The sequence below is a fragment of the Ursus arctos genome, chromosome X (assembly GCF_023065955.2).
Source record: "Ursus arctos isolate Adak ecotype North America chromosome X, UrsArc2.0, whole genome shotgun sequence".
Taxonomy (NCBI): domain Eukaryota; kingdom Metazoa; phylum Chordata; class Mammalia; order Carnivora; family Ursidae; genus Ursus; species Ursus arctos.
This window is the reverse complement of record NC_079873.1, coordinates 40,419,926-40,430,202: the sequence shown is the minus strand read 5'-3', so window position 1 is coordinate 40,430,202 and position 10,277 is coordinate 40,419,926. Positions and strand designations below refer to the sequence as shown.

General features: G+C 52.6%; 1 protein-coding gene across 10 annotated transcripts; it reads right to left on the bottom strand.

Annotated features, from left to right (window-relative positions):
• Positions 1–1,315: 1,315 nt before the first annotated feature.
• On the bottom strand, positions 1,316–10,076 carry FTSJ1 (FtsJ RNA 2'-O-methyltransferase 1). 10 transcript variants are annotated; one of them, XM_026513353.4, is made up of 13 exons: positions 9,785–10,076; positions 8,105–8,263; positions 7,790–7,859; positions 7,600–7,690; positions 7,199–7,277; positions 5,434–5,486; positions 5,295–5,348; positions 5,106–5,208; positions 4,913–4,996; positions 4,149–4,246; positions 3,863–4,060; positions 3,605–3,646; positions 1,316–1,904 (listed from the first exon to the last, which is right to left on the bottom strand). In XM_026513353.4, the coding sequence occupies exons 2-12, from the start codon at positions 8,223–8,225 to the stop codon at positions 3,614–3,616; spliced, it is 984 nt and encodes a 327-aa protein (XP_026369138.1). In that variant the 5' UTR covers positions 8,226–8,263; positions 9,785–10,076; the 3' UTR covers positions 1,316–1,904; positions 3,605–3,613. The 10 variants fall into 10 exon arrangements, with proteins under 10 accessions (XP_026369138.1, XP_026369136.1, XP_048069300.1 ...); XM_026513351.3 differs by having other exon boundaries at positions 4,149–4,252; positions 8,105–8,274; positions 9,785–10,059; XM_048213343.2 differs by having other exon boundaries at positions 8,105–8,274; positions 9,785–10,059.
• Between the last annotated feature and the right edge of the window lie 201 nt (positions 10,077–10,277).

Sequence of the window (10,277 nt, the reverse complement as noted above, 5' to 3'; positions counted from 1 at the left end):
ACTTTGGTATGGAAAATTCTGGGATCACCTAGAAGGGTATGGACGCTCCTGGAGTTGCAAGGCTGGGGTATCCCCACTCGGGGTCAGACAGGGTGTTCCTGATGTCAGAGACTGAGCCCGGGTTAGGCTGGTCCTTCCTGGGCCACACATTCAGGGGTGTGGCCGTCGCTGGGTCACACAGTCTGGGGATTGGGCCCCTGCTCCCATCACAGGGCCTGCGTGGGTGTATGTCGGATGTCACACAGATCGGGGCAGACACATTGAGGGACATGGAGCCTGAGATGCGGAGACTCGCTTGGTCCCAAAGGCTGATGTGTTTATACTCCTGGAGATTTAGTTGTATATTCCTGGGGCCTCAGACTCTAGTGTGGACATGTTGAATCTGCATGGTAATGGGTGTGGATACCCCCGTGGTCACATAGGCTTTTGTGCGGATACTTCTGTCATACATTTCTGGGGTCGCACTGCTTGGGCGAGAAGACTCCTGGTTTAACATTCTGTAGTGTGCCCCCCTCCCCCCACCAACATCCGGCATTATAGACTCAAATCGGACACTCCTAGGCTCACACAGTCAGGTACAGAAACGTCTAGGGCTACCAACTGGGATGTGGGTGGCCCTCAAGTCACTGAGGTGTAGACAGTGTGTTTCTAAAGATACAGGAGGGGCACCTGGGTGGCTCAGTCGGTGAAGCGTCTGCCTTTGACTCAGGTCATGATCCCAGGGTCCTGGGGTCAAGTCCCACATTGGGCTCCCTGCTCGGTGGGGAGTCTGTTTCTCCCTCTGCCTCTGCCCCTCCCCTCTGCTTGTGCTAAGTGAATAAATAAAACCTTTAATAACAAAAAAGGTACAAACTTCAAGTTATAAATAAATCCGGGGCTGTAATGTACTGCATTGTGACTATGATTATCAATATTGTATATTTGAAAGGTTCCAAGAGAGTAGATCTTGGGGCATCTAGGTGGCTCAGTTGGTTGGGTGTCTGTCTTTGGCTCAGGGTCCTGGGATTGAGCCCTGCATCAGGTTCCCTGCTCAGCGGCGAGTCCGCCTCTCCCTTTCCCTCTGCCCTTCCCCACCCCGACACTCTCGCTCTCTCTCAAATGGATAGATAAAATCTTAAAAAAAAAGAGATCTTAAAAGTTTCTAAAAGAAAAAAATTTGTAACTCTGAGGTGATGCATGTTAACTAAACTTATTATAATCCTTCTGGAATAGGTATATATCAAATTAGGTTTTATACTTTAAATTTATATAAAGTTAAATGTCTTAATGAGAACAAATATTACTATATATATTAAAAGGAAACAACACAGGGATACAGTAATATATGGACTTTTTTATTAGTACATCAAATTATAAGATCTTCTATAATTCAAAGTAGTGACGAATGTGAACAGCATTTCAAGATGCCTGCAAAACCCGTAATGGAACACAAAAAGTAACGGATTTGTATCGGGGGGAGGCTAACGAGCACTGCTCTTAACTACTGTGATTTGTTGCCAGCATTCGTATTGGGGAATAAAGCTAAATTTCAGTTCTACTCATGAAATTTCAGTTCTATTAGTGAAAATAAAGATGTAATATTTTCCTCCATCAGGTTCGCAGATACCCCTGATTTCTATCCAGGTTAAGAACCCCTGTTTGGGGGTCAATTCTAGACATAATCAGGAGACCTTTGGAAAGACTGAGAGAGGAGGCAAGGCCTGGCTCAAGAACGCGCCCTGGGGAGCAGGCAGGCATTCTGCGGCTTGCTCTCCTTGCTGTGTTCCTGGTGGTTGCTGCAGGGCCCCGATCCGGGCGGGGATGTTCGGACCCGTTGATGAGATACTTGGAAACCAGTTCATCAACGCAGGCTCTTGTTTTCCTGATAGCAGACAGCTTCCGAGATGTATCAGACTGCCAGCTACCTAAAGTCAAGGACAAAGTAATCATTGCTCACTCCGGTACTAACATTTTTAAAGAAGATTTTATTTATTTATTTCACAGAGAGAAAGCGCGAGCACAAGCAGGAGAGCTGGTAGAAGGAGAGGGAGAAGCAGGCTCCCTACTGAGCGGGGAGCCCGATGCAGGGCTCGATCCCAGGACCCCAGGATCGTGACCCGAGCTGAAGGCAGACGCTTCATCCACTGAGCCACCCAGGCGCCCTGGTACTAACATTTTTGTGACTTTTCCCCCTACTTCTACTGTGAACCGTAACATACAGGAAAACACACAACCCCTAGGTATGTTTTATATATGTTCAGTTTAAGGAGTGACACGAAGATGTTACTTTTTTATAACTGTAGGACGTTCATTCTCCTTGCTGTGTAATTCTGCACCGTGAACACACCAGGATTCAACGACCCATTCTGCAGTCAGTGGATGTCTGGGCTCTATCTAGTTTGGGGGTACAAACACTGCTGGCGAGGAATTCTAGTACCTTTTTTCTTAGGAGTGGCACCGGCATACATGCAGCTTTAGACAATACCTAACAATGTCCCACAGGGGCCACGCCACTTTCTGCTGCCGTCCGTGGAGTGGAGGGTTCCTGCTGTCGCACACCCTTCCAGACGCTTAGTAATGCCAATCATCTCGGTGTTAGCTGGCATTTCCCTGAGAAGCAGCTTTTCACATGCTTGGTAGCCATTCTCCTATTTTCCTTTCCCTACTGATTTATAGGAGCTTTTTAGTATCATGGATACTATATATAGGGGCTGTAAATAATTTTTCCCACCGTGATTCACCATTTCATTTTTTAAAAGGGATCTTTCTTACTTCTTTTTTTAATGGAAGACTTGGTCTAAAAAACCTGCTAAGCCATCGTCAAAAAGGGACTTCCTCTGACATGACTTCCTGCGGATGACAGGTCCTCCAGCACACATAGGTTCAGCCCACTCTGCTGGAGGCAAACCGGCCCCTCACGGCTCCCTCACAAGCCAGGCACGGTTCTGCCTCAGGGTCTCTGTGTTCGCTATTCCGTCTCCGTGGAACGCCGTTCCCCTAGATGAACACACGCACGCCTTCCCTGAGCTCCTTCGGGTCTTTGCTCAAACGTGACCTCAGTGAGCCCTTCCTTGATGACTCTTCTAAAAACTGCAAACTGCCACCCCTGGAATTCCTGATTCTCTTTACCCTCTTTTATTACAAAAACTTTTGTCTTATCCCTTATTACCTTTACATATACATATATATAACATACCTGTGTACACATACATGTCATAATTCAAGCTATATATAGCGAAACGCAAGCTCTAAATGTGCACGTGTGTGTCTCTGTCTATATGGCGTGTCTCTGTGTTTGGTGTGCGTACAAACTGCTGCATTCATAAGCTGCTTCTGTTTATTACCTCTTTCTCAATCTAGAAAGGGCCAGGATAGTTGCTTGTTTCGTTCCCCGCTCTATCTCCCAACCTAGAACAATGCCCAGCATGCAGCACGTGCTTAATAAACATTTACTGAATGCCTCAACACGTAAAATGCTTAGAGCAGGTCCTGGCACGTGACACCAGGTACTTAGTAATGGCTGGCTGACGGAAATCTGATGTGAAAATTTCAAAGGCGAAATGTTTCTGAGCTTTTTCTTAAAGGTGCCCTTTACTCAAACTGTTAGATAAAAAGGCAAATTTACCTGAATGTATTAAGGTGAACAATTCATTTCATTGTCTTCCGCCTACCCAAGAGAAAGAAAAATGACTCAGATACTTGCCTAAGCTTTTCCGCTCATTATCCTTGGTCTTGCCCACTGATTTTTTATAGCTACTGGGAGGCAGAGAGGAGTGTTTTGGCCCCAGAGACCACGTGATTTGGGGGAAGAGGGTGCACTAAGAGGGGGTCATGTGGGCTCCGAGAAAGGGCACTGACGGCCCTGGGCCACATGTTTCCAGACCTCAGAGGCCAGTAGGGTGTGGCGCTGTGGAGCAGCCAGGGGTTGGGACAACGTGTCCACTGTGCTGATGGGGCAGTCCTGGGGACGGATCTCCTTGGCCAGCCGCCCTTTCTTCTTCAACGTGCAGGCCTCCTGGTACGGTGGCGAGATGGGGGGCTGCGTGGGTGGAGTATACTTGTACTCTGAGCCGTCCTCTAGCTGCAGGGACACATGGTAGGAGGACAGTGAGGACCTGGGAACCAAGGACAGCGTCCCTCTCCGCGCATACTGTTGGTTGGGCACTCACATCTAGTGGGTAACTGCGGTCCGAATCATAGGAGCTCAGGTCCCCACAGGTCACAAATGGCACAATGATGCGAGTGGGACCATCCAATTGGTTGAAATCTGGATCTGACAAGCAGGGATAAATAAGACAGGACAGGGCCGGGACGCCTGGGACCAGTCGGGACTCCTTCTACAGCAAGGGTACGGAGTCCTCCCCATGTATCTACCAGCTCCTCCACCAGAAATCCTTTATTTAGTTCAGATCAGCTCCTCAGGGAGGCCCTCCATGATCACCTGTTCTAGAACATTCCCCTCCCCTGCTTTTCTCATGCAGCACCTTATGTTCACCTGCTATTCTACCATATGCTGCCTGAACCTGTCTCACTCAAGGGTGCTCATCTTAAGAACAGGCTCTGTGCCTTTTCCCACTAGGGCCCAGGCTAAAGACTCTCTTGGGGCAAAATTCCCATGCAGGGGTGGAGTATCCCCCTGGGGGCTTGACTGAGTCTTCCCAGGCTAGCATCTTAGGTGGGTGGAATCTCCCCTGGGGCAGGACTTGGGATCCGAGAATAACCATTAGAGGACGGGGACAAAGATCCTCCCTGGACGAAACATCCGTACAGGGGTGGCACTTCCACCAGAGGGTGGGGCTAAGGGTCATTTTGGGACAGAAGTTCCATAGAGAGTAAGTTTCCACCAAGGGGTGGGGCCGAAGGCCCTCCTGAGACATAAATTCCAGAAGGGGGCATAGTCTCCCTTGCAGGGGCCCAGGGCTCTGGCTCTCACCGTAAGAGTGGTCCAGCAGGGGTTTGGTCAGGTCCGGAAGGAAGCCTTCAGGGGGGTCATAACCCTGACAGACAGCGAAGGCCTCTGTGGGTGGAAGGTGGAGTGAGGGGCAACTGTGACCTCCGCCCCACCCCCGCACAGGATGCATCCCCGAGATCCGCATCAGCCGGCCTGGCCCTTCTGCCCCACTGACCTATGCTGGAGTTGCGGCTGCTCCTGGGCTTGGCACACAGCACGTTGGAGAAGAAGACACGCAGCTGGCTGTAGATCAGGGTGACATCCCGGCCTCGGAAGATCTGTAGGGCGAGCAGACAGCGATGCAGGCACGAGGGCGGCCCTGGAGGACCCCTCTTCACCCCTCGCCAGGTTCTCCAAGGCTTACCTTGGCTACAAAGCAGCCTCCTGGCTTCAAGACGTGTGTGGCAATGTTGAGAGCCTGTGGGCAGGACAAATGGCTAAGGCTGAGGTGGAGACTGGCACGAGGGGTCCAAACTGAGGCAGGGGCAGCCAAGGTTACTCACGGCTAGGAGGAGCTGGGCCTGCATATACTCATCAACATCGTGGAGGCCAGTTACTGCGGCAAGAGGAACAGCGTTAGGGGGGCCATCCGGTTCTGTCTCCTTGTCCCAGACAGGTCGGGATGCCACAGACATTCCCCAGGCTCTCTTACTTCTAAGGTTCTGCGTGCAAATTACTCTCTGCCAACTGGATGCGTGTTCTGGGCTCCTAACCCTTAGGAACCCATTTTAATTTTCAAAACAACCTTATACACAAGTATCATTATTATAATTTCTTACCTCCAACCCAGACTGCTCTTCTGAGCGCCTGACTCACAGATTAGACTCTGACATCTCAGACCCAACATGTCCAAGACCAGACTCCTGACCGTCCCGCTCAAACCTCTCCCCTTACACCACCTTCTCCATGCTATCTGATCCTTCCAGTTGTTCCAGCCAAAACACCCTCCGTTCTCTCCTCACACCCACGCTCGAGCACTAGCAAGTCCCGTCGGCTGTACTTGCAGAGGATCTCCTGGATCAATCCTCTCTCCTCATCTCCGCCACCGCCACCCCATCACCGCTGGCCTAGGCTACTCCGTGGCCTCATCCTCCCACCCTCGCCCCTCACACAGCTCACAGCAGCCAGAGGGGTCCGGTCACAAGCTCAGTCAGGCATGGCCCTCCTCTGCTCACAACCCTCTCACGGTTTTCTCTGAGCTCTCATCTCAGGGAAAAAGCCACAGTGCTCACAGTGGCCCACAAGGACCCACACAAGGACCTGCGCCCCCCCCCCCCCCGCCTCTCTAACCTCCCCTCCTACCACTCTCCCCCTCACTCACTGTGATCCAACCACACAGATATCCTCACGGTTCCTCACACATGCCAAATATCCTCCCACCTCAGGGCCTTTGCACTGGCTGGTCCCTTTGCCTGCACTGTTTGTTCTCCAGATATGCCCCTGGCCTCTTTTAAGTCTTTGTGCTGAGGTCATGGGGGCCTTCTTGTCCACTGTACTCAAAATTCCAGTGGGTACTCCCTGTCTCCTTCTCCTTTCCACTGATTTCCCTCATGGTACCTATCATCTCTTCACATGCTATGTCACTCCATCATTTGTTTCTTTTCCCTCTGCTCCCACTAGAACGTCAGGTCTGAGGTCAGATTAGTAGAATTTTATTCACAAATGTTTTCCCCACTTGCAGAACAGTGCCCAACACACAAGTGCTCCGTAAATGTGCACCAAATGAATGGCTGACCTAAAAGTATGAATGAAAAGCACCACAGAAACGGACAGTTGCAGATGAGAGATGAGCAAAGGGAAGGGTAGATAACAGCCCAAACCAAAATGGTGGGGTATGGAGACAGAGGCAGAGGCCAGGAAGCAGGGGTAGGGAGAAACTGCTAGATGTGGGGGATAGCTGAGAGCAGAAGGGAGGCAGGGAGTAGCTGAAGTGGTGAAAGAAGCCAACAGAGGGTGCCTGGGTGGCTCAGTCGGTTCAGTGTCCGACTCTTGATTTTGGCTCAGGTCATGATCTCAGGGTCATGAGATCGAGCCCCACGTCCTGCGCTGGGTGTGGAGCCTGTTTAAGATTTTCCCTTTCCCTCTGCCCCCACGAAAGAAAAAGAAAGAAAAGAAAAGAAAAGAAAAGAAAAGAAAAGAAAAGAAAAAGAAAGAAAAGAAAGAAAAGAAAGAAAAGAAAGAAAGAAAGAAAGAAGCCAACAGATGTAGGATCCACAGAGAAGGACACACACAGGGCCCCTGCCTGGCCTCCCGACCCCTGCTGTTTACCATCAGGAGCCCCGTCGCACACCACTAGGTCCGCTGGGCAGCCCTCAAAGTGCTGGATGATCTCCTTGGCAGTGGACAGCTGTGGAAGAGAGGGAAGATGAGTGGTCCCAGGCCCCCCGTCCGCAGCCCTCTAACCCCACCTGCCCATGGCCCTAGCCAGCAACCCTGGGTCAGCCAAACCCTCAGGCTTTGCCGGTCTAAGACTGGGCTCATCTCTGGGGACCCAGTCCCATGAATTTTGGCTGTCTCTGAGATGACGACCAGCTGGCTCTGTTTCTCCACTGTTACATTCTCTCAGATTCTCTGTTACTCTCTCTCTTTCTCTTCCACTTTCCGTAGCTGCCAGGTTTGGAGGGGCTCTCGCCCAGGATACACCCCAACACCCCCAGCCACACTCTTACCTGGGTGATGTCCCCTTGGATCTGTAACACACCTGGTAATGGAGCCATAGCCTGAAGGTCCACAGCCACCACATGGCCAGAACCCTGGCCCCTGTGGACAACATGGCCCATGTCAGCCCAGTTGTCACTCCTGGCTCATCCCTGACCTGGCCTGCCCTCCCGGCTGCCCCATCTGGGACCCCACACTCACCCAATTTTCTGGCTCAGCACCTGGCTCCAGCTGCCTGGGGCTGCGCACAGGTCAACTGCCCGTGTCACGCCTGAGCACACACAGGAAGGTGTCATGGTCAGTTGCACCCACCTCTCCAACCTTGAGCCCTGCCAAGTTCACCCCTCTCCCTTGGGGGAGCACCCACATCTACCTATGCCCAACTCCTTTCAAGTTACCTGCCCCAAAGACCCTCCAAGTCAGCCCACCTACCACAGGAAGCTCTGCCGACACAGCCCACTTGTCTATCCCCTTTGCCCACCCCATCCCCTAGTGACTCGCCCGCCAGGTGGGGACCTTGGAAGAGGTGGAATTCCTCGTCGAGTTGCAGCAGCTTGAAGGCACTGCGGGCACGCCAGCCATTCTCCTTGGCCAGGCGGTAGTAGACATCCCGCTTGTCCTTTGATGTCCGTCCCATCTCACACGCTGTTTGCCCAGGGACCTGCCAACAGTAAGCTGATGCTGCCCTGTATCAGTAACTGGGTGAGTGGGCTACCACCTACGTCTGCAGGGCAGCGAGAACCACACAAAACCCCCAACACCCCCATGACAGCGCACTCAGCAGAAGGGGAAAGTGGAGCCCAGTCCCTGACCCCACTGACCTCACAAGGCCTGAGGGACTCCATCACTGAGCTCTAAGGCTTCATTGCTCACCCCACAGAACCCGCCCTGCTCACTCCACAGACTCCCCCACTCACCCCCACAGATCCCCAAACCCAACACTTATAGATGACCCATTACTGACCCTGTGGACCTCCCACTGCTGCCACCCATACTCCATACCTCAAGCCCTGTGACACTCACCCACCTCACCCCATTCACATCTCACTGACCATCTCCCCCGCTGTCTCCATGGCCCCTAAATTCATACACCCCCATCAGCCTTGCTCTCACCCCCTTTATCCTAATACTAGCTCATGGTACTCCTCACCCCCTTAATCTCTCCCCACCCTATTCCTCATTAATAAATGATTAGGCCCCCACTAACTCCTTGATTACTACAGCCTTACCAACCTCCATTTAATGAGTAGAGGATCATGGCCTATTAGCTCCCCATTAAGCTCTCAATTACTATGATTTATCAGCTCCCATTAACTCAACCCTCCAACTGATCCCTCACTGATCTCACCATTAGCCCCCTTCATTACCACACACGTTAATCCCTGATCACACATCAGTTCCCCATTCTCCTTCAACGCCCACCTTGCCCCCTCAATAATCACTTGGTGATCACACCCCAGCAGCTTATTATTACCCTCTCTTTGCTCACTCTGTTCCCATTAACTCCTCAATTATCACGCCATGATCCCCCAACCCTTTGACGACAACACACTTCTCATTCACTTTTCTTTGATCACTCTCCCCCTTAGTTCCTTGATCACGACTCCCCCTGGCCTCTATTATTCCCTCCATAGCTTCACCATTATCCTTTGGCTTACTATTGTCCCACCGCTCTTCGTTAACTTGTTCAATATCATACCTCAGCAGTCCCCCAGGGATCACACCCCCATCCGCCTCCCATTACCTTCTTTCTAGTTGCCCACTCTACCACCCCTTCATTCATCAATGAACACACCCCACACTCCTATTAGCCCCCCTCGATTCGCCGAACAGCACGCCCATCAGACCTCCAGTACTTTCATGCGACCCAGCCCCTGTCCCATTAACAGCCCTCTGGCCACGCTCCCAATCTCGCATCATTACCTCAAAGCCCATGTCCCCACTGGGACCACCAGACCCCATTCAAGGAGGCTCCGCCGATATCTGGACCCATGCACCCCCCTCCCAGTCCAGCCCGCACAGCGGTTCCCTTCCACAGACAAACCTTGGGTCTGGAGCCCAGCCGGCACCAGCCACCCAGACTACGCGGCTGCAGCACGGAAGGCGAACTTCCCTCCTTCCCTCGCCGGCGGGACAGCGCGGGCGTGCCTCAACCGTCTCGGCCTGGACCCCCGTCCTCCGCGCCCCACAGCCTACCTTAGCTTTTGGAGTGGGCAGAAGGGAGACGAGGAGACCGGTCCGTGAGCCGCCCGAGCCTCGGCGAGAGCGCAGACCCGCCAGAAATCGTAAGGCTTCAGTGTGTGTTCTCAGTCAGTCCGAAAGCCTGTCGCGCATGCCTACGGGCTCCCGCAGCGTGGCGAGCCTGTCATCGTGGACCGCGAAGGCTCCAGCACGGCGCGGACCCGACCTGAACGTACAACGTGAGTCCCCGTCATCTTGTGTCGACGTAGTCGGCCTCGCGGACTGCCGTTCCCAGCATGCAGCGGGGCCGACCGAGCTGCTGAAGTCGCGCTCCGCGCGGCCGAAATGTCGCGAGGCGTGAGAACCGACTCCTCTATTGTTCCGAGACTAAGATCGACTTACTCCCCGCCCCTCCTTTTTTGGACCGGCGTGCTCACTGGGGACTACATTTCCCAAGACGGAACGGGCCGGCGGAACCCATTCATTTTACGCGTGCCGCGAAGTGAAA

Bases quoted from the DNA above. Each gene is read 5' to 3' on its own strand.
- FTSJ1 (XM_057311262.1), bottom strand. From the start codon at position 8,225: ATGGGACGGACATCAAAGGACAAGCGGGATGTCTACTACCGCCTGGCC. The intron at 7,278-7,599 runs GTAAGAGTGTGG...TCTCTTCCACAG, and splicing joins TCCAAGGGGACATCACCCAG to CTGTCCACTGCCAAGGAGAT. The intron at 5,349-5,433 runs GTGAGTAACCTT...TCCTGCCCACAG, and splicing joins AGGCCCAGCTCCTCCTAGCC to GCTCTCAACATTGCCACACA.